At 33.9% G+C, this 26,923-nt stretch overlaps 2 protein-coding genes across 5 annotated transcripts in view; both read right to left on the reverse strand.

Annotated features, from left to right (window-relative positions):
- Positions 1–588: 588 nt before the first annotated feature.
- Positions 589–23,999, reverse strand: LOC136042724 (protein AF-9-like). Its single transcript, XM_065727684.1, has 4 exons — positions 23,946–23,999; positions 14,596–14,682; positions 7,804–7,978; positions 589–698 (listed from the first exon to the last, which is right to left on the reverse strand). Exons 2-4 carry the CDS (start codon positions 14,674–14,676, stop codon positions 640–642), a joined length of 315 nt encoding a protein of 104 aa, XP_065583756.1. The 5' UTR covers positions 14,677–14,682; positions 23,946–23,999; the 3' UTR covers positions 589–639.
- Positions 24,000–24,815: 816 nt separating this feature from the next.
- The window catches only part of LOC136042731 (uncharacterized), a 105,067-nt gene continuing 102,959 nt past the window's right edge, over positions 24,816–26,923 (reverse strand). For all 4 annotated transcript variants that reach the window (XM_065727694.1, XM_065727692.1, XM_065727691.1 and 1 more), the window contains one exon: positions 24,816–24,925. The gene's annotated coding sequence lies outside the window, so the exon portion shown is untranslated. The remainder of the gene's footprint in view (positions 24,926–26,923) is intronic.

Consider the following 26,923-nt stretch of genomic DNA (forward strand, 5'->3'; position numbering starts at 1 on the left):
AGAAAAAACATACGTTATATGCAAAATTCTTAGATTTGCGGAAGAATTACCAAACATTTTTTTGAATAAAGTATTATTCAACGTATGAATAATACTCTATAATGGGGTTGCAATACTCTATTGCACCCCCCGTATTAGTGCAATAGAGTATTAGTACAATGCCCAAGTATTAGTGCAATGTGTTCCTGCTGCTGGTGGCTTGAGGTGTACGAATTGGGGCAAAGACCAAAAGTTTAAAGACTGCATCAAAGTTTTACTCCGGGCACAAGAAAGGCCAAATCCACCACAGAAGTATCACTGGTGTTACTATGGAAGAACCAAAAACTGTTTGTCAACGGCCGAGTTTTGAATTGGCTAATTTTCAGTATAAAACGTCAAATGAAAAAGCACCACAATAAATGGAACTGAAACTGGCATCTAAAAGGCTTATATCCAGAATCAGCATATTTTGGTGTTTCCTTCAAATATTTGAATGGGGAAAAGAATGAGCCTTCTTACTAGCCTGTGAGAGTTTCATCTACCCTTATTTACAGGAATGCAAGTAATATGAATGTAAATAAGTCACCTCCAACAATAATTCAAACAAAATAGGAATAAGACATTAATATTTATTTTTTCAATCTCAAAATAAAGGACTAATTAAAAACAACGCTCGACTGAAAATTCTTCACCAATGGTTTTGCGTTGACAGTGTGCACCTGAAAGAAGAAAAACAAAATTGGCAAAACTTTGAGTATGGATAGATGGCACTAATCCCCCAAAAAAATTATATATATATATATATATATATATATATATATATATATATATATATATATATATATATATATATATATATATATATATATATATATATATATACGTCAACTACATTCAAACTTAAAATAAACAGAAATTATTCAATGTATGAAAGGGGCTGTCCTCTCATTAACGCCCCGCTCTTTACGCTAAAGATTGCCTCTTTGTCACAACTCTTCTTCTTAAAGTAACTAAACACTATACCATAAGGAGCACAGCGTTGATGAGGGGACAGCCCCTTTCATGCATGGGATAATTTCTTTTCATTTTAAACTTTAATGTTGCTCCTTATTTTCAGTTGAAAAAACGTGTTCTTTTTATTTTATTTCACTGAGTAAAATCATTCATCATACTTGGCTTAGGGAGCCAAAGAATTCTTATTGTTTATTTTTTAGGGACGAAAGTGTTCTCAAATTCCACAAGTTAGTTTTTCTTATCTTCCATGCGTAAAACTATCAGAATTAACATTTAATAAGAGAACAAAAACAAAACGAACATAAATTACAATATATAATCGGTTCAAACTCAAAACGAGACAAATTTCAAAGGAGTAGGGCTAGTAGCCCCCTTGTCTTCTCAAGATCAGAATATAATTAGCAATTTACGCATTGATTGTCAGTTTTACATACAAATATGTCCTGATATTTATTTCTTAAATTCGTAATACTTCTTTATTTGTTATCACTATAGTTAAATTTCGTTTGCAGTACCAAGCTTATGACACTGAAAAATTACACTAGTAACAACAAACGGTACCACTAACCCCATCTAGCGTTTCTATAACCTCATCTGTATCTAACAAAATTATAGTTGCAATGATTAGTCTCTGACACCAGTCGCTCAGAAAAACTAAATTAAGAAGCTTGAAAAAAGGTAAAAGAGACCAAACAGTAGATGGTATTGATTTTAACTTATCAACTACAGCGCCTGCCTCTTACAAGTCGACCGTATATATTCAACGATAATATTTTACGACAAATTCTGATTGACTTAAATTACCAATATTTGAATCCTGATATTAATGAAATTTTACTGTGAATGACCAACATGTCAATTGCGTAATTGATAACCGAAATTACTTAAAAACCACTAAATTGTTAGGTGGAATCGTCCGTAAGAAATTTTCAGCAAGGATTGAAGTGTTTAGAGAGAATTTTCCAGTGGGGGAGGGGTTAGTTTAAGTGGAAGAAACTTTACTTTGATAGATTTTCTGCGTAAAGAGGACAGTTTACAAACAGGAAAGCCAGATTTTTCAGCAGTACTTGAAAAGATAAAATTGAATTCAAAATAACACTTTTCAACTAAAAGTGAGGAGCAACATTGAATCTTCAAACGAAAAAAAAATATTCTGTATCCGAGGGTGGTTAACCCCCTCTCAATACTTTGCTCTTTACGTTAAAATTTGACTTTGTGTCCCAATTACTTAAGAATTACATCTGAGACGCAATGGCCGTTTTGATGCAAAATTCTTAGATTTGCTTAAAATTACCAAAAATAATTAAATTTTTTGAATAAAGTATTAGTGCAATGCCCTTCAAATCTTCATTGATCACCCCAGATTAGCTTCATCGACGTGACATGAGAACCATACTTTTCGGAGACGAGATTTCTCTTGCTATTCATTTCTCCATTTTCCAAACTTACTTCGAAGCATCATGTAGGCAGAAGAGCAAGCCACGGGCTTGGCCTGCAGTATCTAAATTGATGAACTATTCCTATCGAAGTATAACTTAAACTCAGTAATCCTTCAAACAATTATCATCCTTGTATGCTGTACATCTAAGTCATCTAGTTATCTCCAGATGTAGCAGTCATATCCCAAGTTTTACATTGAGCTGATTTACGTATTTGATGCTGATTTACGCATTTGGTCCTGATTTACCTATTTGATCCTGATTTAGCTATTTCATCCTGATTTACCTATTTTATCCTGATTTAGGCATTTGATCCTGATTTAAGTATTTATTCCTGATTTACATATTGAATCTGTCTTGTTCTCCTAACGTTTTGCTGTCATTGAGAGTAACATCTGTTCATCGAAGTTCGTTTACAAGTGAGACAGTGATATGGTGGAAACATGACTTTTCCAATGTAGGTCATAAGCTTTCGGTAGGTTGTGGTGATAAGCCGGTCTGTCTTAAACTTTCAGTTGCATGTGATAATGAGCCAGTCGTTTGCAATGCAACTCCCAAGATTTCTCTAAGATATAGCAAAAATTGACATTTTAAGTGCGAGCTGCTTCAAAATGGACAGAAGTGATTAAAATGTACATTGTATGTCTTTTAAATTGTCAGATGTTGTTATTTTTTTTTGTTTCTTTTTAATTTGAACCGGGACGGTTCAATGTAAGGAGGGAGGTGTTGTACACTAGGGTTTATACCGGGTTAAGTGGATTCTAAATAGATGGAAGTGTCAATTTCACTTTAGTTTCTTGAGTATTTTATCATTTTCTGGGAATATCTTGTGGGTTTCGCTTGGGTATATGTCAGTTTGGGTATATATAGATAAGGGGAGTGATTTCATAAGTGCAGTTGAATTTCAAGTTCAGTTGAGTAAACCTAAGATGAGTATATTTTGGTGCATTTATGTTTCTAGTTTAGTTATGTAAAATAAACTATAGTAGTAGCCAAGCTCTCGCTTCCGTTCAGGCGTAGGATTGAGAACCAACAAAAGGTACTAAATGACCAATAAGAGTATAGTACATAATACATATTTCACCTGAATAACTTAACCATAAAAACATGAAAATCTAACCAAAAAACCTTCATATAAGGCACTCATGTTTGCATTTATATGAAGGCAAATAAACAATTGGCAAAAAAAAACAAGTAAACATGTCGTATAAATTTAAAACATAAAATTAAAATAAATAATAAATCAAAAGAAAATTTATAATTAGCACAAAAACAAACAAACAAAGTAATTGGTATATGGTTTAGAGGATGATCAAAAATATACATAAACGATACTGAGAAAAAGCTAACCAGAAAGGAAACTAAAACCAAAAGAAAGATATTTATATCAGAACTGACAATAAATATTTAGTTCCTAACCTAACAGTTACAAAGGCATTAGCCGAATGTACCAACATAAAACCAGCCATAAATAACTAAATAATACATAAGAAACGCATCACTACTTGTTGTATTTTCTTCTATAGGATTTATCTAAATTTTCTGAATGAGTATTTGACTAGCTTTAATGCCTTACTTTAGTGTACACATTTGGATAAAAGCAGCTTAGTGTTTGTCTCAGAGTGGTCGGCTAGTTGACTAGGGGTGTCCAATGATCAAAGGGGTGGACGCTAAAGTTTGACTTTGTGTCCCAATTGTTTAAGAATTACTTTTGAAACACAATGGCCGTTTATGAAATATAAAGCTTTTTAAAAGTTATCAAAACACTTTAGCACGAAGATTGAAAAATAGGCAAACCCCCTCATATATGGAATAATTTCTGTTTGTTTTAGGTTTCAATCTGGATCCTTACTTTTAGTTGATTTTTTTTTTTATTGTAACAAGAATTGTACTTACAGGTTATCTCTCAGTGCGTGCTTCCTTTGTAGTCTTTTTCAGCCTTCCTTAATTCTATTACGGTCAAGTCGTATTCTTTTTTCAAGTTTTAGAAAAAAATTATTTTTTTTTCTAGAAATTTTGACTAATAGAGGAGGGGTTGAAAGTAAGTATAATGGCAACAACCTTTATATCTAAAAAAAACACTGGTTCCGGTAGGTAAACAGAACTTCGTAGATTGTAGAAGAAATAACTTATTTTGATCATTTTAGCCTAAAAAACCGAAGAATATAAAAAAAAAATTCCCCTAGATTTACAAAATAAAATTTCCAGACATATATAAATTTCCAGACACAAAATAAAATAATCCAGACAGATGATATAAACCGATGCTGGATGGAGCATTTCAGTGAGGTATTAAATCAGGTCCCTCCCACAACTTCTTTAAATTTTCCTGAAGAAACAATGTTCGATCTTGGAATATATTCCGGACCTCTCTTGCTGAGTGAAGTAAAAGAGGCTCTAATGACTTTGAGCCTTACTTTGAATAGAATTAAAAGTAAAGTGGAGAAAGTTCTGAGAGATGAACAACATGGATTCCGCCAAAACAGATCGTGTTTTGACCTAATATTTAGCCTGAGATTCCAGCTCGAAGAGTCTAATGAATGGCAGGTTCAACTACTCACAGTATATATAGACTTTCTCAAGGCCTTCGACTCGATACACCGCAAGACTATCTGGAAAATTTTAATGCATTACGGGATCCGATCAAAATTGCAAATATAATTAAAGTGCTATTCCTTGATAATATGTGCGCAGCACAAACCGAGGGTGGCCTAACGGACTGGTCCACCCTTCATTCAGATGTAAGGTAGGGCTGCATTTTATCGTCACTGTTATTCGCCATAGTCATAGATTTTGTCCTTCGTGGATGTAGCTTCAGTGGGGGTCTACAATTAAACCCACTAAGAGCACTTCATGATGGTGTTTTTACGGACAATATTGTACTCTTCGCTCATGAATCAGAAGCTATACAACACAATATAAATGAGCTTGGGCGTGTGGCAAATGCTGTTGGACTCTCCATAAGCGCTAACAAGACTAAATCAATGTCAAATGCGATCACTCCTAACTTAGCTGAGGGACTCTTGGTCAATAATGAGGAAATTGAAGTAGTGAGAGAGTTCAAATATCTCGGCAACATTCTTACGCAAGATGCCAATCCTGAAAGAGAAATTTTGTGCCGAACAGCATTGGCTGGCTCTGTTTTCAATTGTCTTAGAAATTTTTGGAGTAATAAAAAATATTCCCAGAAGCTAAATCTCAGAATTTATAATAGCAATGTCCTCTCCGTCCTTATATATGGCTGTGAAACTTGGAGCATCACTGCACAACTAGGAAAACGACTAGGGCATTCGATAATAACTGCCTAAGATCATTTTTGAATATACATTGGGGGAGAGAATAAGAAATGATGAGATTCATATCATGACAAATCATACCCCCATCCTTGATGCCATCAGAAAGCAACGATGGATATATTGGGGGCAAATGGTACGAATGGGTGATGGAAGGCTACCTCATGACATATGGTGTTGGACACCTCCTGGGCTCCGCAAGTCAGGGAGACCCAAAATTACCATTGGCAGGATGTTAGAGGAGGAACTGAAGCTGGAGAGGTCTTTGATGGAGGAGCTTTGGTCGAGGGCTCAGGACAGATCGTCACTGCGAATCACTGTTGCTGCCTTATGCGCCCTCAGGCGTAGGAGGATAATTTCTAAGTAAGTAAGTAAGTGTTATTTGTTCGTTCGAATTTGCCATCAATATTCTTTCAAATTTTACCATTATATACTGAGCTTTAACAGTTTTAGTATCATTGTGGTTGCGGTGGTAGTAGAAGAAGTAGAAACAGTGTTAGTGTTGCATTATTAGTAGTAGTAATAGTAGTAGTAGCAGCAGTATTAATAGTGAAAGAAGCATGTACATCTTTCCTTTTGGTCAGTTCAATATCCTTTTCATGATGACACGGAAGTTTAATTTTGACACGATGAACCGTTTGAAAAATAATGCTGATATGTGCTTCTGAGCTTCTTTTGACATAAACTTGATCTAAGCGTCCCAAGCCTGGCAAGTTTTTACAATTGAAATAGTAGTTGAAGTCGTTTAATATTTGTAGTAGTATTAGTAAAAGTACCAATTGTTGTAGTGTTAGTAATGACATGCGTATATTACCTTTTTGTCAATTGATCCTCCCGTTTAAGCATTCTTTGAAAGTTTCAACTTAATACCCAAATGTATTTTTGAGATAAATCTCTTCACAACCTGCATTTACACAGTGTGTTTTGATTTAGTTTAAATTCCCCCGAAATATTCTGTCGAATTTTCACCTTCAGGCACCTAGTCTTAATTGTACTAGTATCATAGCAGTAGTGGTAGTAATAGTAATAGCAGTTGCAACATCATTTTGACATGATGAACGGTTCAAAAAATAATGCTGGTATATACTTCTGATTTTCTTTTGACCTTCATTTCATCTAAATCTTCAAAGCCTTTCAAGCTGTTACAATTGAAATAGTAGTTGGAGTAGTTTAATAGTAGTAGTAGTATTAGTAGCAGGTACAGAACATCCAACCCATAATGCCCCTGAAGTTTCCTCTTGATATAATGGGCTGTTAAAAAAAAATTGCTGATACGCCAGTATCAGCAACCAGCATGCACATAGTATAATTTGATTTAGTTCATCTTTCCATTTAACTTTTCTTTAGATGTTTATTTAAATAACACCAGCCATATTAAGACTCGCTATAGAATAGTAGTTATATTGATAGCATTGGCAGCAGTAGTAGGTGTGGTAGCATTAGAATTAGTGGTAGTTGTAGTATTAGTAGCGTTCCAATTTTTCTTTTTTGTCAATTAGTCATCTCCCTGATCATTTTCTGAAAATTACCAATTAATACACTCCAATCCAAACCCAATAGACGGAATTCAGAGCCAATAAATGGTCAAAAAAGCCTCAACCACCCTTCTTTTAAAATAAAATATTATCCTTCAATATTTTGAACATGCGTGCTATTTTCATAATACATAGTTCTCAGGTAAATGGATACTTCTCAACCCAGGCTTTTCCCAAACCCCTTAAAAATTGCTGGAAAAGACCCTTCTACTTCAGAAGAATCTAGTTGCCAGGAAATAGCAAGTTTTTTTAATGTGAAGTGTGTTTTTTACGATAGAAATATACCGTTTGAAACCAGCAAATTGTGACGAAAAAAGGAATTAACTACTGAATCTACTATCTATAGTCAAAAGATTGAGCTATAAGCTGTTCAAACCTTAGCCCCTATTTCCACACTACAAATTGTTTAACACCCTTAGGGTCGATTATTTGGACCTACAATAGAAGAAAAACCAGCAATTTTCTTACAAAAGACTAGAAGGCGAAAAAAACAACAACTATAAAACTAAGAATGGTCAAAATAAATATAAAAGAGAAACTTACTTCTTACTGGATCAGGAAATAATATCAATCGAAACACCACTCGATTAATGATATTTTCAATAGGGGCATTGTTTTTGCCACGTACAAAAACCTCCCAGTTATGAGTGTTACCGTCTTGACTAGTTTCACTCAGCATGCTAGTAGTTTGTCCGATTTCTAACTCCAAATTGAAAATCTATAGAAAGATAAATATTTGGCAAAAAAATTACAACCTGAATAGTAACAGATATAATTTTTCAACTACGCAGACAGTGTTGGCAAATACAAATTGAAGATTTTTTGACTATAAAAGTAACTATTCAATTTATTATGAGGTTAAAAGGGCAATAAAAAGTATTTTAACAACTACATTCTCATCAAATCTAAAAAAACATTGAAGGGAGGGGAGAAAATAAGACATAAAAACTTGGTGTGTAGAAAATTTTGATTTTTTTTAAATTTTAAAATGGAAATATCCATCATGTATTTTCACCGCGACTACCAAAGAGGATTTGTACGGTAACGAAAAAAAATTGTTAGAAACAAAACTTATTAATAGTTGTTACTTATTAATAATTTTTCGCCCACGACACTAGATTTTTCTGTCGTGTATCCTTGTAGGCTTATGACCAGGATATATATTCACTAAAATTACAGTTGCAGTAGTAGCTGCTGCAAGAACTCACAATTGCCATTAAAAATAGTCAAAGCCACATGTAGCTTCAGTCGCAATTCCAATTAGCTTCAGTGGTAACCAGAAGTACTTGCAGTTGCAAACAGTCATAACCTATGTGTAAAATATTTGCAGCCAGAGTTAAAATTACTTGCAGTCACAGTCATTAGTAGCTGCAGAAATAAGGAATAATTACAGTCAAAATAGCATGTTGTTGCAATCTGAGTTCAAAGCAGTCAAAGTCATGAGTAGTTGGAGTTACAATTAGTCACAATCATGGATGCAATTCAAGTATTCGCACTCAAAAATAGTAACGATTGAAAGGACTCACAGTTGTAGCTAGCCCCATTATCAGCAGTAGTAAGAGTAGTAACAAACATAATCGTTATAGTAGAAGTCCCTCTCACTGATTTTCATGTCAACCTTATCCCTGCTTTCCATGTCAGCCCTACTCCTGGATTCCTTGACATCCAGCAGGTGTTACGTCATGGGGATTGTTTACTTTTGCATGTTCCGTATTTGAAGTTGAGGGTAACGCAATCTTACGTGACTTTGCTTCAGTAATGAAAAAGAGTTCAGTATTTCAACATCAAGGATGTTACTCCTTAGGAATGGATAGTTTTACTCTGTTTGATATCGCAGGCACTAACAGTAGTGAAAAGAAACCCATAGTGTCTAATGCTACAATAGAAATTATAAAGGGTTGACGGCTAACCCTAGAATGCGACAAAATATTTACGCAGTAAATTATACTATTAAGCAGATTCAAATCGGAAGAAATATATTGAAGAAATTGATCTGAATCAATCTACAAAAAAGGAGTACGTCTGTTACTAGCGAGATCTAAAGTTTTTCTATAATCGGTGGTGAGTGTCAGGATTGATAATAAGTGGATTTGAAAAAAAAAAAAAAAATCATACAGAATCTAGTGACTATGGAAAAATGTTTGAAAGTAGATGAAAATTTTCTACAGTTATTTTTTCAAAGAAAAATATTTTCACAAGGACTGCTTAACGATATAATGAGAAATGAGTCTCCATCTTTCGACTATTGCATGAAACTTTTACGTTGTGGCCTATATGCATTTACTCAACTTGTTGATATAACAATTGAAACAAAATAAAATGACATGGTGATTTGGCTTTTAACAACTACCCAGACGGCCAGTAAGCAATAAAACAACAAATAAGTCGAATAAGTTTTGTGGTGTAGCTCTTCCTCCTCCCAGAAGACTTTCATTTTACCCAACGAGTTTATTTTTGAAAGTGAGACAGTCAACAACGAATTTTTTTTACATATGTTTGTATAAATGGGCGGATAGTTAACCTTTGAAAATTATAGCTTTGTTGATGACTATAATGAAAAGTGTTGTTTATAATATCACTGTAAGTTGCTGAGAGGATTTGCAGTATATATTAAAGACTCTAATTCCTGTGTTGAAGAGTTTTGTGACTCTCAAATTAGAGGTTTCCTATGCTACAATCGTCATTATGATAAGTATAATGAACGGGAAAATACTTACCCTGGCATGATTGCCAAAAACACGAAATGTTATTTAGTTCATTTTTAAGAGACTGGTGTTGCCATGGTTTTAAATTGTTTCAGGAGGTAAAACCTAGTCAATACTTCAATTGCTAGAATAATAAGAGTCTGGCCTTTACGAAATTGCTGTGAATATCCTGGCTACTATAATTGTAATCCTATACCCATTTATTTAGCTGTTACAGAAAGTGAATCTTCATATGAGAATTTTCTGTGTGACATTGCTTGAAATAAACAAATTGAAACACGTGTATTCTATAATATGAATCAAAATAGTACTATTGACTTTACGAAGAATATAATAAAATTAAGTTATATTATATTGCAGAAAATCTGACCCTGACTTCGCATGCCAAGTTAAATACTAGTTGAATCCTGACGAGCTGCCGCAATGTATCATTTCCAAAAATTACCTACATGTGGAAGAACAAATATAATGAGCACAGAGTTTTTGTATATAAAAGTTTTATGAACAAACGAATTTACAAAAAAATTTTAATTAATGTTCTTTTAGGCTACTAAAATTTATATTAAACAGTTAAGAAAGAGTATTTCGACTAGAAACCCATTCAATCAAGGATTGTCACCATAAATGCTTAGAAATTCACTGTAAGCATATCCGCGACATCAAAAAATAAGATATAATAGTGCAAGAAAATCATAGCTTTGGCTTCTAAATCTTGTACTCTTATTTGATTTTGAATAATAGATTTTCCACTTTGCTCAAGAAAGTTTTCAATGTGAGGCATGTAGAATGTATATGGTAAGCCAAGAGGATCAACAATTCAATATTCTTTGCTGTTTGAAATATACACACAAAATTCCCCGTCTTCACAGTTGATTTTCTACTATTGAAAATGATAAGGATAGGGTCAAAGGTTTGAATATGCTCGAGAGAATCCAACATGGTAATTTCAGGGGTAAATTCCAAATAGGTTACAAATTGATTTAGTAAGATTAATACAATATTCTCCTCAAATGGCTCGGCAAAGGTAAACTCTAAACGTACTGAACCCTTTCAGACAATAGTCATATCATCAGCACTGGATAAATATAATCCAATGATAAAATAAGTTTTTGGAAACATTTCTTCAGTTATACTATTTTCAAATAATTGTGAATCTTGATCTATGACATGCATTGTCAACTCATATAAAGTCCTATTGGACCTTACTTTACAAACAAGAGATGAAAGTCCAAACATTTCTAAGTTATGTGGAGAATTTGGCCATGATCCAACGGCACTAGCACTTTTCACAAAAGCCAAAGTAAGTTCTGATTGAATTTTTCTATTGAAAAATGAAGAATTGGTGTATGTACGGGAACCAATACCAATAAGTTGTTGATTCGTGCTTTTATAAGGAACAAGCAGATAGATATTTCTTCCACTAGCTCTTAATTTTTCAATTGCCAAAGCAACAGAGCTCATAACTTGTTGATTTTGCACATGAAGTATTGCGGAGGTGAGAGAGACTGCCACATCAGGTACAGTGTCAACTATTTTTCACAAAATAAAATTGGATAGAGCAAATTGTTTTTTTATATCAATCTTTACATTAGGAGCCAACCACTAATGTATATTAAATATTTCGTGATTTTTTTTCCCAGCCAAGTGTAAATGTTTAGTTGTCATCTCTCTAAGTGTACTGCTAGTGTCGATGTTCTTTTTATATTTAAATCCAATAGTCATACCTCTCAATTTCTTAAAGGACATTGGAGTCATTATTATGAATTATATATAACTTTCATGATTTGAAAGATTATTGCTTGTGCTCAACAATGTTCCATTTATGTAGACACTGATTTGCCTAAACAAATACTTTGGCTACACTAGGTTTTTTATTGTTAGATTTTTATTGCTAGAAACAATCTTTACTGGAATAAATTTGTAAATGTACATTTTCAGAGAGCGGTTTTTGCAAATAAAATTGTTCATAGTAACCATATTTTTCACTCATATCATTATTTTTTGTACCGAAAAGATTTAAAGATAAGTTGACTGTAGGATCAGATTCTTTATGTGGTAGATATGCCATTTCTAGGAAAAGAAATCCTTTTTCGATCTAACTATTTTTACTTCTTTTTCTTCCTTGAGAAGAGCGTTGTTTCATACTTTCAGTCTGATTTAAGACTGCGGAGTGATAAGGTGTTTCTCGCCCTTTCTAAACCTTTTCTGCTTTGTCGTAATTTCAATCACTCACCCACGGATCGTGCACTGGACCTAATATTTTGTAAAACACTATTTCAAAATCCTTCCCAGAGGCCCCAATCATGTAATGTAGAGGACGCAAAATCTGTGGCAATCCGTGTAATATATTTTTTGCTAAGGATAATGCAGATTGAAACAACTTAGTAAACTAATTACCAAGACCGTAACCGGACATTGACGAACGATTCCTGTAATTGTCCATTCCATGACAAATTGTCGTGGTCCAAGAATAGCACCATAGCAATCAATATCAGGACAAACACAAGTATTTTTTTCTAAGACCCATCTCATATTCTAATGGGTCAAAAATGACATGTAATTAAAACCAAACCCATTTTTATTGCTAGAGGGTTGACAAATTCACTTTTTAATGTTAGCTGACAGAGTTCTAAGTACGAAGTGTTGACAGGGATATATTGAAGGTGCTTTATATTTTAGCTTTGAATGTATTCATGAGGTGTTTTTCGTTTGAGAATACGTAGAAGGGGACATAGGTAATACCAACTCTTGATGTCTCAACAAAGGATGTGAAAAACAAATATACAAATGTGTAATGAAAAGCCAGGGGGACAGTCTGCCAAAATGATACGTTCCAGTGCTTCAATTATTAAATTATATTTTGTTTAAAACCAAGAACATTGCTCAGATTATAATTGAAAATAATCTTCTCAGTGTCATGGTTAAGCAGAGATTTTTCTATTGACAGCACGACATTGGTACTACCAATTTTCAGTGTCTCGACAAAGGACGTGTAAAAAATCATACAAGTATCTAACGAGAAGCCAGAGGGATAGTCTTCAAAATGACATATTATATCCCACAGATACCTCCGGCACTTAAATTTAAACCAGTGATTAAATTTTTCTTAAAACCAAGGACATCTTTCAGATTGTCATTAAGAATAACCTTCTCATTGTCAAAGGGAGAACTAATTTAAATCTTGCCGTGTTCCGTTCAATAGTTAAAGTGGAATCCCCAACTCTTATGAGCAAATATTATTTTACTGATTGCACGACAAAAATAATTTAGGCTACCATATTCCTAGTGTGGTGAGGTGATGAATGAATTTTCGCACGAATTAATTGATTCTATCCATTCCTCAGTAACGAGTCGCAAATCATGAGATCCAACATAAATCACATATGTGCGATGCCTTTTTCAGAATATCATATGTGTTCTCAAGAATATAATGAACAAGAGTAAATTCATACTTCCCCTTAAATTTGATGGATGGATAGAGTTTTATCAACAAATCACTTATTTAATTCAAATTGTAATTGATGGGGTTAGACGCGCTGAACATGAATTTCACATAGATATTTTGAAAGTCTTCAGCTTCAATCCAAGAACCAAATACAGAGTTGCATCTTAGCGAAAGCACAAGCAACTGTCTCATACCTTTGTAAGTTCAACTCTTTAATATCTTTTCAATTCGTTACACTCTATTATTTTTAATTTTTTTAATTTCCAATCCTAAAACCCCCCAAGACTTTCAACGATTCAATTTAATAACTCCAGTCATTCTCGATACATTGCTGAGGTGTCTTATTAGCAATCATACACAAAGTACCTTAATTTAGTTCAAACGCAAAATTTAGTGATAAAACATAAGTGGTCAATCGCATAATTGGGAGGGAGGTTGACCTACCCAATTTCCCTAAGGACTTTGATACTGGCCCGTCTTACTATGCTCAACAAAATAGCCATCTCAAAATGTTCACTGGGTGTGTTTGGAAAATGATTGAGCTTGTGGGAAGGGCTGTTATCACTCTAGTCTCTTTTGAATAGTAAATAAGGCACTAGAACTTTTAATTTCCAAATGAATTGGGTCCTTAAAATTTTTTTAATAGTAATTCTAACCATTATAGAGTAGGACCACCTGTGATATTGCTTATATACCCCTAAGAAAATCGGCATTCATGGGTTGAATATGCAAGTGGGAGGGCACAATGGGCTATTGCATATTTGGGGGGGGGGGGATAGACAAAAAAATATCCCTAAGGACATCGTTAATGGACCTTCTTACTAAGCTGAACAAAATGGCCATCTCAAAATGTTGACTGGGTGTTTTTGGAAAATAATTGGTCTCGAGAGGAAGGTTACTTTCACTCTAATCTCTTTTTGACCCGTAAATAGGGCACTAAAACTTTTAATTGAAAATCAAATTAGATCCTTGAATTTTTTTAATAAAGATTCTAGCTATTATAGAGTGGTATCATCAATGATATTACGTATTAGCCCTAAGGTACATGGCAGGGATGAGGTCTTCAAAAAGGTTATTTTTTATTTTATTAAATCTGGAAATTCAAGGGTAGAGCAACCGTATCAGAAAGGTGCAGTTAAAATATGTTCTATGATACAAAAATAGGAAAATGCCAAATATTTATACCTCGTTATTTTCATGCTCCATACTTTGGACTTCGGATCCTATGAACTGATTTTCAGTTTCTGCTTTGCTTAAAGTAGCCATTATCGGCTGCAATTAAAGAATATCTTCTTAGTTCTAGGCTTAAAAAATATTGATTTTTACTACAATCAGTCATAATAGTATTCACACCGTGCTTTTTCCAGTTTAGCATTTGCACTCAACCTACCCTAGAAGTTTCAATTTAAGACTTTGAGCCATACCTGAGAAATCCCTGATATACCCTTTTAACATCAGCATACATGTAATTTTCTTTGATTTAATATAACTTCCGGCTAAATATTTCCCGAACATACCACCCTAATGCTCTTATCCTTTGTAATTTTAGAAGTATTAGTAGAAAAAATAGTAGTAGTAAAGGTAATAATAGCACTAACAGCAGTAGTAGTTGCTGTAATACTGGCCCTATTAGTATGCAAGTAGTACATTTTGATTGGCTAAACCCCCAAGTATGCAAAAAAAGTTTTCAAATTAATCAAACAGTTTGTGAAAACAGACTTCATGTAAGAAGTGACGCGGTTCAATAGTAACCAAAAGTCTTAAAAGTAATTTTTGATTCCAATAGATCAAGAATTTTTTTATACCAAAAATGAACTTTTCATGCTGATTTCAAATATTAATTTAAATCTTTTTCTATGTAATGATTTTTTCAAAGAAAAGTAAAGAGCTCCAAAAACTAAAAATTAGCATGTCATCGTTGTTTGATATCTTTGAGGAGTCATTTGTTGATGTAATCACAATCCTTAGACTTTGATTTTACAAAGAAGTCCCTTTTGCCATACACGATCAAAAGCTTTTGCGATGTAAAAAGAAAGAAGGCAAATATCGTTCCCCCGAGAAAAGAATTCAGCCCACTCTTGATACTGAGTGTTGCATTGGGTACGCATTTTGTATTCCACTGAAAGGAAGTCCAATCTGAGGCGTGTTTTTTTTTACTTTAAAAACTAGTTAAATACCGACTGATGGGTAGTTGGCTCAAACAGCAGAAAAAAGAACTCTTAAGACAGACTTTGCCTCATCAAAAAAGGAGTGGTCATAAGACCTCATACTTAGACTCAGCAAGGGTGGGGGTGTCCCCTATAGCGACAGGAGTCGGGACCTTATAGTACCCAACACTTTCAAGCTCAGCAGGTAGGGACGCCAACCCCTGAGTGGTTTGTCGGAGCCTACCATCGCACTCCCCAGCTCGCAGAGGCCGTTGTCCAAGTCTGGATCTTCCACTCTTTCGCAGTTGTCCTCCTGCAAAGGATTCTCTCACGATGGTATCCTTCAGTATCACACAATTTAACCCCTTGCCGGAAGAAGGTTTGCAACTAAAGGAACGTGTCAACAGACCAATGGGTCCTGCTCAGTGTGTACCAGAGGTGCCTTCTTCCTCCTCCATTTGTATTTATGAGCCCTTCACGAGTGTAACCTAGTTTCAATTTATGGACCCCCAGGGGCTAGGCCCCCTTGGTCCACGTCTCCCTTTATATGACGTACCATTTTTGCTTCAGCTTTATGTGGCATGATGTTGTTAATGCTATTCATCAATATAAATTAGAGAGCCCACAAATAAATAAATTTAATAAGAAACTATAAATATTATTTTAATAAAGACGTTTACTAAAATTTTAGTAGACCTACAACAAATTAAATCTTACAGAGTCAAAATCCATTCAAAATTATAATTTATTATTATAGGAATTAAAAATGTTGTAATCTATTGACCTATTTTTAGGTCATATATTAATATTTCGTAAAAATAAATATGCCAAGCCGTTTTCATGTACCCCCAGTTGACAAGCAGAAGAAGGGCACTTCCCCATTACAAGTGCCATTGTACCTGCCTGGAATGAGGGCCAAAACTTCCCTTGTTTATTGGGGTACATCCCAGGGCAATACCGGATGGACTACTACAGAATAGTGTGCTGAATTTTTTAGTGGATGTGAAATCAAAAGGAAATGAAAGCTTTACTCGTCCTGTGACAGCATAGGCCCCCCACTTTATCTGTTGACACAAAGTTCTTGAATTCTAGGCATAAATCATTTACCTTTTTGAATACCTTGGTGAGGGCTTGCCTCATGAACAATTGTAGGGACTTCATCAAGTTCATAAATAACGAACTTTGGTAAGTTCACTGAATTCTTACAACAATATCGAAAACTTTCAAAATTTTCGCAAAAGTGTCAGCAGCTTCTTGCCTCTCTGTTTGCCCAGTAGCATACCTTGCCACTGATCAAACAATTTTGTAAAATCTTCGTTTACATTATCTTTGGTGAAAAAATTGCAAGCAGCTTTAATGATATTGGTGTTAGCATTTCCTTTTGATTTCACATCCACTAAAAAAGACCGGAGAGTTGATGAAGAAGCAGCCCCTTTAACATACGAAGTAACTTCTGTTCGTTTTAAGTTTTAATGTCGTTCCTTACTTTCCGTTAAAAAAAACTTGTTTTTTTTATTTTATTTCTGAACGTTTTTGAATCAATGCATGTTTTGATTTTGGCTCTCCGCAGATGAATAATTGAAACGAAATTTGTATATTTATTTTTTAGCTAATTGGCTTTCTCATAGCTTTGATCGAATGATTTTGAGAAAAAAAGGAGCGGGGGAGGAGGCCTAGTTGCCCTTCGAGTTTTTGGTTCCTTTAAAAGGCAACTAGAACTTTTTTTACGAATGTTTTTATTGGTAATAAATATTAAAAAATTACAAATTAACTTACGTAACGAACTCCTGTACTCTCATATTTTTATTACATATATGAAGGGGTTCGCCCCCTCGTCAGTACCTCGCTCCTTACGCTAATGCTTAAATTTTGTCCTAATTCCTTAAGAATGACCCCTGAATCACAAAAGCCGTAGAATAAATAGTTGAAATTGCTAAATTGCTTTAGCGTAAAGAGCGAGGTATTAGTAGGAGGTGAGCCCATCATATGCGTAATAACTTCTGTTCTTTTTAAGTTTTAATGCTTCTCCTAACTTTCAGTTGAAACAACTTTTTCATATTTATTTTTTCATTGTTTTTTTTTCATAATGCTAGAAAATCCTGCGCTCCCTTCGTGAAACTTTTATTCCCCAATGACAAATTCCTCCATCGAAAGTCCCCCAACATATTCCCCTTTTCTCAACCCCCCCCCAACCTAAAAATCCCCCAGAAAACGTCTTTACACTTCCGAATAACCATTACTATATGTAAGCACTAGTCAAAGTTTGTAACTTGTGGCCCCTCCCACGGGGACAGCAGGTGAGTAAGTCGTCCCCAAAGGCATCGGTATTAAATTTTGCAACAATGGTGAATAAAATGGCTATCTCAGAATTTTGATTCGTTGACTCTGGGAAAATAATTAGCGCTGGAGGGGACCTAGGTGCCCTCCAATTTTTTTGTCACTTAAAAAGGGCGCTAGAACTTTTCATTTCCGTTAGAATGAGCCATCTTGCAAGATCCTAGGACAACTGGGTCGATAGGATCACCTCTGGGGAAAAAAACAAAACAAAAAAACAAATAAACACGCATCTATGATCAGTTTGCTGGCAAAAAATGCGAAATTCCAAATTTTTATAGATAGGAGTTTGAAACTTCTACAAGAATGTTCTCTGATACACTGAATCTGATGGTATGATATTTGTTAAGATTGTATGACCTTTAGGGAATGTTTCCCCCTATTTTCGAAAATGAGACAAATTTTCTCAGGCTCGTAACTTTTGATGGGTAAAACTAATCTTGATAAAACTTGTATATTTAAAATCAACACTAAAATTCAATTCTTTTCATGTAACTATTGGTTTCAAAATTCCATTTTTGAGAGTTTTGGTTACTATTTAGCCGGGTCGCTCCTTACAACACTTCGTTACCACGAACTGTTTGATACCGTTTCTTCTATTATCCACCACCCAAAGAGGCACTTGACAAAACATTCCAGGACTGACGGAGACTTTCCTTCAACTTACAAACCAGCCTTCCAAAGTGACAGAGCAGCAAGTACACGACTTTTAACGCTTTGTCATGAAGACATACGACGTGAAACAAGACTGCGACGACGTGAATACATTTAGTAAAGAAACATGTCTATGACAAAAGACCAAGAACTTGCAGAGACTTCCTTAAGCTAGTGCCTCATTTCTAAAACATATCCTTAGAGATGCACTGACATGTCACTACATGCCAGGTTATGTGTGGAGTCGTAACCTGAAGTCAATACCCACTTTTCCCTGTTTTTTTTCCTGGGTTCTTGGCGCCGATTGAAAGGGGCATCTCTATTGGTTATACTCCCTTTTACAAGCATCAGAAGCCTGTCCCGAGACAGTCTGTTGTGGTTGCAAAAGAGGGTGTGAAAGAAGATGCCACTGAAGGAAATTTGACCTTAACTGTAGACCACTATGCTGGTGCAAATCAAAGTGCTTTAATTGTTGAACATGTTCTTATTTTGTATTTATTTTTTTACTAGAAAATTTGATTGGTCTCTTTTTGTTCCTTATAAAAATATAATTTTTAAATGTTTAATACCAGCTGTTTATCTTCAGTTGATTCATTTACAATAAATAAAGAGATGAAGATTTAACACCTATTAACTGATTTTGGTTTAGCAAAATGTAAACAAAGGCCATAAAATCGACGCATCTTGGTCTCATACTAAGACCCCAAGCGGATTAACAGATCAACTAATTTTAGACCTCAGGTGGATCAACGGTACTAGTAAGGTATATTTATATGCATATACGTGTATTTTCAGAATCTGAAGTATCGGTTGCTCCTAATCCGCTCATTTGAAGTCAATTACTTTTTGTTTTGACAAAACTTGTATTTTTGATCGCCATCTTGAATCTGGAGTGCCTAGCAACACTACGGCACAACTGTTTTCACAATTGGTACCATATTTTGGTACCACAGTACAACATTTTACGTTCATATTCGGAACATCTGCCATCGATTAGCCCATTACCCCATACTGGCCTTTTTGGGTGATCATATCTTTTAATTTTGACAAACTCATATTTTCGACCGCGCTCTTAGATTTGGGGTATCTAGTGACACTACGGTACAACTTAGGATATTTTAAAGCTCTTATTCGGAACCTCTGCCATTGATTACTTCATACAACCCGATTCGAACGACCATGTCTACTCGTTTTGACACACTCGTATTTTTGTCCGCTATCTAGGATTTCAAGTCACCTAGTGGCGTTCTGAGAGAAAATTTCGCTTGCTTAATCAAGCCCTATTAAAGAACAGACTCGAAAGTACATTTCAGCCAATTTTGGCGCATTCATCAAACACGATAGTGTTTTTGTGTTCTTCGCCAGCACTATAAACAATTTGTACATTGTTAAAACACAAAGTAAATATTAGGAAAAATGCATGAATATTTTTGGGCAATTTTTTGTGAGAAAATTTTCTCGGGAAGAACTTTTCACGAAGAGGAAAGTATCCGAGGATTTAGCATGATATTTGTCACAAATCTTTAAGAGACGAGTTAGAAACGCAAACACGAAAAACAAACTTTGTCTTTGCCGACTAAATTAAAGATGTGCAGATGTTCCAGGAAAAATTTTCAGTGGTGTTGGAATTGTTGGTCTTTGTATGGGAGGGGGTATTTCCCACTTAAGAAATTTTTTTGGGGAAAATTTGTGTGAGAGTTACTTTCCATTGGAGGTGAGGAAATTTCCCAAAAATAAATTTTACAGAGGGGGATATCTGAAATTACTTAAAAACCACTAGAAATTAATGTCCTTTTTCAATGAAAGTATACTAAAGAGAAATTGTTAGGTGGAATCGTCCGTAAGAAATTTTCAACGAGGATTAAAATGTCTAGAGAGAATTTTCCAGTTGGGGAGGGGGTTAGTTTAAGTGGAAGAAACTTTACTTTGAGAAATTTTCTGCGTAAAGAGGACATTTTACAAATAAGAAAGCCAGATTTTTTGGCAGTACTTGAAAAGATTAAATTGAATTTAATATAACACTTTTCCACTAAAAGTGAAGAGCAACATTGAAACTTCAAACGAAAAAAAAATATTCTATATATGAGGGTGGTTAACCTCCTCTCAGCTCTTTACGCTAAAATTTGACTTTGTGTCCCAATCACTTAAGAATTACTTATGAGACACAATGGCCGTTTTGATGGAATATGAGGCTTTTTAGAAGTTATCGAAACACTTTCACACAAAGAACGAAGGATTGAAGATGAGGTAAACCCCCTCATATATGGCGTAGTTTCTGTTTGTTTTAGGTTTTAATTTTGCTCCTAACTTTCAGTTGAAAAAATCTTTTTTTATTTAATTGCTAAGAATTCTACTTACATATTATCTCCTACCAGAGGGCGCGGTTTCTTATGAAACCACCTATGAAACTATGAGACAGCCAATTATCCAAAAAAACAAATTAATATACAAATTTTATTTTTATTCATGTACAGAAAGCCGCAATCAAAACATGTATTAATTCAGAAACGTTCAGAAATTAAATTATAAAAAAAAACAAGTTTTTCTAACTGAAAGTAAGGAGCGACATTAAAACTTAAAACGAACAGAAATTACTCCGTATAAAAAAGAGGCTGTTCACTCCTCAACACCCCACTCTTTACGTAAAAGTCTTTTACTTTTTTAATAAGTAGAGTTGAGAGAAAGAGTCAAACTTCAGCGTAAAGAGCGAGTTGTAGAGGAGGGAACAGGCCCTTTACAGTAGGGTTCTCTGATACGCTGAATCTGATAGTGTAATTTTCATTAAGTCTATGACTTTAGGGGGTATTTCTGCCGTTTTTGAAAAAAAATATGGCCAATTTTCGAAGGGTCCTGACTTTTGAAGGGTAAGACTATACTCGATGAAATATATATATTTAAAATCAGCATAAAATCTCAATTCTTTTGATGGATGTATTGGCATCAAAATTCAGTTTTGAGTGTTTTGGTTACTATTGAGCCTGGTAGCTCCTTAATATAGTTTGCTACTACGAATTGTTAGAAAAAAAAGAGTAAAATTGAAAATAGATGAAAAAGGTATAAATGAAAAAAGAAAGTCATTACATTTTTGATATATTTGTTTTGTAAGTTTGATATGATTCTTTGTCAACTCGGTAGCATGTTCTTGATACATCTGTTCTGCGTTTTTGACCTGGCTTCAGTTCTTATAGCCTGAATTTCTTCTACCTTTTTTTATTCTTCTGGGAAATTCATTTTTTTTTTTTTGATGTTTTTAAGTTTTTAACTAAAAGAAAAGTTTTCCTTTCTTTATTTTAGAATCTAAACTAAGATTTCAGTGTTACGCTTTTCAGTGTTAGTTTCAAACACTGGAATATTCAAAAAAAAATTGTAAGTATTTCAACAACTCATGTCTTGCTTAAACTTTTCTGTAAGCTTGGGAGGAAGCAGAGGTTTGGAAAAATAAAAAATGTGTCAAATTACGCAGAAAGCAAAGGAATGTATAGAAATTCAAATAATATTTTATGGCCATCCCCTAGATTATCTGGTTTTCAATATGGTTTATAAGAATGAAAGGTTATTACAGCTAGTGAAACAGGAGAGTCTCTTAGACATTGACATGGAATCACTAATACCGTACATTTGGAGGAGGGTACAAGATGCTTCAAACTTCTAAGATCAGTTTTAAAAACCTTAGTTTATTATACCTGTTATAAACGTGTTTTTTATGGGTACATGTTGTATATTTTTATTCACGTGTTTTTTTGTGATTTATACCCACTACCAAGTCTCAGTTGACTAAATAGAAAAAAAAAATCTGTTTTTATTCAACTGAGAGGAAGCAGCAACATTCAAACTTAAAACGAAAAAAAATCGAGGAGAAGAGCTATTTCTTCATATTCATATTGGAAGAACTTCTGTTGGTTTCGAAATTTAATGTTGCTCCTAACTTTTAGCTGATAATAATTTATTTTTTATTTAATTTCTGATTATTTTTCAAACAATGCAGGAGAATGTGGCAACCAATCCATGAAAAATTGTTCTACCCTCGCCACAAACTCCTCCGTGGAAAGTTCAATCCACATAAAATAAGACCTCCACCAATAAAATTGAAAGAGGGGAGCTGTTTTTTCTTATTCATATTAGAATAATTTCTGTTGGAATCGAAATTTAATGTTGCTCCTTACTTTTAGATTAAATAATAATTTTTTTTTTTTAATGAAAATAAGGAGCAACATTAAAACTTAAAATGAACAGAAATTACTGCGTATATGAAAAGGGCTTTTCCTCCTCAACGCCCCGCTCTTTACGCTAAAGTTTGACTCTTTCTCTTAACTCTACTTTTGAAAACAGTAAGAAACTTTAGCAGTAAACTTTATATGCATTTTGTTGCGTTTTGACGAGTCAGTCAAACAGATCGGGGTGGGGGTTCAAAATCCCTGGCGTCCCCCCTTGGATACGGTCTAACTTGAACTACATGCTAGAGTAGCAATTTTCTAAGCCTATAGCATTGCAACACTTAGTTTTTGACGGCTTTTTCTATAAAAAAAAGGGACAGAAAAGATGAAAAAAGCGAACACCGTCCGGAAAAAAAAAAGTTTTATAGGGTCGAAAAATGAAAGCATAATATGTTTTCATGATAAAAAAAACTACAACTTTTACAATGTGCCAGAATGGCAATCTTCTGCACCTCTAGTGATACGTTTGCTAAGGATTTGTTCACAAACAAATTTTTTTTCTATCCACCTTCCTCCTCAGAAAAAAACTATAAAGGTTCAAAAGTATTATTATCCACCCTCCCCATCATCTGATGGGGTGGAATATACCGAGAAGTTTATCTTTGGTTAACATTAATACGATTTTTTGTTTTAATTAAAAATGGGGCGCAGATAGCAAATGTCAGAAAACTGCAAAAATATTTACACAGAGACGGTTCAGTGTTTCTGTTTAACTTCAGAAAATACTTAAAAACTTAACTGCAGAATATACTTATTTGCTTAAAAGCAAATGCACAGGAATAGGTTAAATCAAGTTCTAAAAGCCAATAAAAAATTTCACTGGGTTTACGAACTTATTTTCAACTCCCCATTCCTCCTCTTAAAAAACTTTACAGGTTCAAAAGCATTATTACATCAAATATGTTTTTTACTATGTCAAAATAATTCGCTTCTAGATCCACGATGTTTCGTAACACAATTTCCAAAAAAAATGAAGCGCAATTCTTGGAGCAAACATAATGTTTATATGAAGGTTTTTCTATAAGCTTTCATAACGTTTACATATTTTTTTAATAATTTTTTTATTATCTAAATTTTACAAAACGGTTTCGAGTCCTCGCCCATGTTAAAATGCATACTTGTGTTTTGACAGAGAAGATTATATTCATGTTTGACAATAGACAAATATACATGAGAGAAGTCTCACCTTGAAAGTCCAGGATGCTTTTCCACTTTAAAATTAACCTCCACTAATTCCTTTTCAATCACTTACTGACCAATTCTTTGAACAATCGTTGCATTTATTCCCTTATCACCAAATAATTATGATTCGAAACATTTCATTAATATTTAAAAGCTTCATAATTAGGACAATTGAGTATGTTATTATTCTAATAATCATAAAGCCAAGATTTAATCAGAGTAAAACATTAAGACGAACACAAAAAAAAATTTGTGCCCTCAAAACATGCGTGAAAAAAAAAATTTAAATACCTTGTTGTATTAGTAAGATGGAAAAGAGAATATTTAAGAAAAAACATACGTTATATGCAAAATTCTTAGATTTGCGGAAGAATTACCAAACATTTTTTTGAATAAAGTATTAGTGCAATGCCCCCCGTATTAGTGCAATAAAGTATTAGTACAATGCCCAAGTATTAGTGCAATGTGTTCCTGCTGCTGGTGGCTTGAGGTGTACGAATTGGGGCAAAGACCAAAAGTTTAAAGACTGCATCAAAGTTTTACTCCGGGCACAAGAAAGGCCAAATCCACCACAGAAGTATCACTGGTGTTACTATGGAAGAACCAAAAACTGTTTGTCAACGGCCGAGTTTTGAATTGGCTAATTTTCAGTATAAAACGTCAAATGAAAAAGCACCACAATAAATGGAACTGAAACTGGCATCTAAAAGGCTTATATCCAGAATCAGCATATTTTGGTGTTTCCTTCAAATATTTGAATGGGGAAAAGAATGAGCCTTCTTACTAGCCTGTGAGAGTTTCATCTACCCTTATTTACAGGAATGCAAGTAATATGAATGTAAATAAGTCACCTCCAACAATAATTCAAACAAAATAGGAATAAGACATTAATATTTATTTTTTCAATCTCAAAATAAAGGACTAATTAAAAACAACGCTCGACTGAAAATTCTTCACCAATGGTTTTGCGTTGACAGTGTGCACCTGAAAGAAGAAAAACAAAATTGGCAAAACTTTGAGTATGGATAGATGGCACTAATCCCCCAAAAAAATTATATATATATATATATATATATATATATATATATATATATATATATATATATATATATATATATATATATATATATATATATATATATATATATTACGTCAACTACATTCAAACTTAAAATAAACAGAAATTATTCAATGTATGAAAGGGGCTGTCCTCTCATTAACGCCCCGCTCTTTACGCTAAAGATTGCCTCTTTGTCACAACTCTTCTTCTTAAAGTAACTAAACACTATACCATAAGGAGCACAGCGTTGATGAGGGGACAGCCCCTTTCATGCATGGGATAATTTCTTTTCATTTTAAACTTTAATGTTGCTCCTTATTTTCAGTTGAAAAAACGTGTTCTTTTTATTTTATTTCACTGAGTAAAATCATTCATCATACTTGGCTTAGGGAGCCAAAGAATTCTTATTGTTTATTTTTTAGGGACGAAAGTGTTCTCAAATTCCACAAGTTAGTTTTTCTTATCTTCCATGCGTAAAACTATCAGAATTAACATTTAATAAAAGAACAAAAACAAAACGAACATAAATTACAATATATAATCGGTTCAAACTCAAAACGAGACAAATTTCAAAGGAGTAGGGCTAGTAGCCCCCTTGTCTTCTCAAGATCAGAATATAATTAGCAATTTACGCATTGATTGTCAGTTTTACATACAAATATGTCCTGATATTTATTTCTTAAATTCGTAATACTTCTTTATTTGTTATCACTATAGTTAAATTTCGTTTGCAGTACCAAGCTTATGACACTGAAAAATTACACTAGTAACAACAAACGGTACCACTAACCCCATCTAGCGTTTCTATAACCTCATCTGTATCTAACAAAATTATAGTTGCAATGATTAGTCTCTGACACCAGTCGCTCAGAAAAACTAAATTAAGAAGCTTGAAAAAAGGTAAAAGAGACCAAACAGTAGATGGTATTGATTTTAACTTATCAACTACAGCGCCTGCCTCTTACAAGTCGACCGTATATATTCAACGATCTTATTTTACGACAAATTCTGATTGACTTAAATTACCAATATTTGAATCCTGATATTAATGAAATTTTACTGTGAATGACCAACATGTCAATTGCGTAATTGATAACCGAAATTACTTAAAAACCACTAAATTGTTAGGTGGAATCGTCCGTAAGAAATTTTCAGCAAGGATTGAAGTGTTTAGAGAGAATTTTCCAGTGGGGGAGGGGTTAGTTTAAGTGGAAGAAACTTTACTTTGATAAATTTTCTGCGTAAAGAGGACAGTTTACAAACAGGAAAGCCAGATTTTTCAGCAGTACTTGAAAAGATAAAATTGAATTCAAAATAACACTTTTCAACTAAAAGTGAGGAGCAACATTGAATCTTCAAACGAAAAAAAAATATTCTGTATCCGAGGGTGGTTAACCCCCTCTCAATACTTTGCTCTTTACGTTAAAATTTGACTTTGTGTCCCAATTACTTAAGAATTACATCTGAGACGCAATGGCCGTTTTGATGCAAAATTCTTAGATTTGCTTAAAATTACCAAAAATAATTAAATTTTTTGAATAAAGTATTAGTGCAATGCCCTTCATCTAGTCATCTAGTTATCTCTAGATGTAGCCGTCATATCCCAAGTTTTACATTGAGCTGATTTACGTATTTGATGCTGATTTACGCATTTGGTCCTGATTTATCTATTTGATCCTGATTTAGCTATTTCATCCTGATTTACCTATTTTATCCTGATTTAGGCATTTGATCCTGATTTAAGTATTTATTCCTGATTTACATATTGAATCTGTCTTGTTCTCCTAACGTTTTGCTGTCATTGAGAGTAACATCTGTTCATCGAAGTTCGTTTACAAGTGAGACAGTGATATGGTGGAAACATGACTTTTCCAATGTAGGTCATAAGCTTTCGGTAGGTTGTGGTGATAAGCCGGTCTGTC

This window comes from Artemia franciscana, unplaced genomic scaffold (genome assembly GCF_032884065.1).
Source record: "Artemia franciscana unplaced genomic scaffold, ASM3288406v1 Scaffold_188, whole genome shotgun sequence".
Classification (NCBI taxonomy): Eukaryota; Metazoa; Arthropoda; class Branchiopoda; order Anostraca; family Artemiidae; genus Artemia; species Artemia franciscana.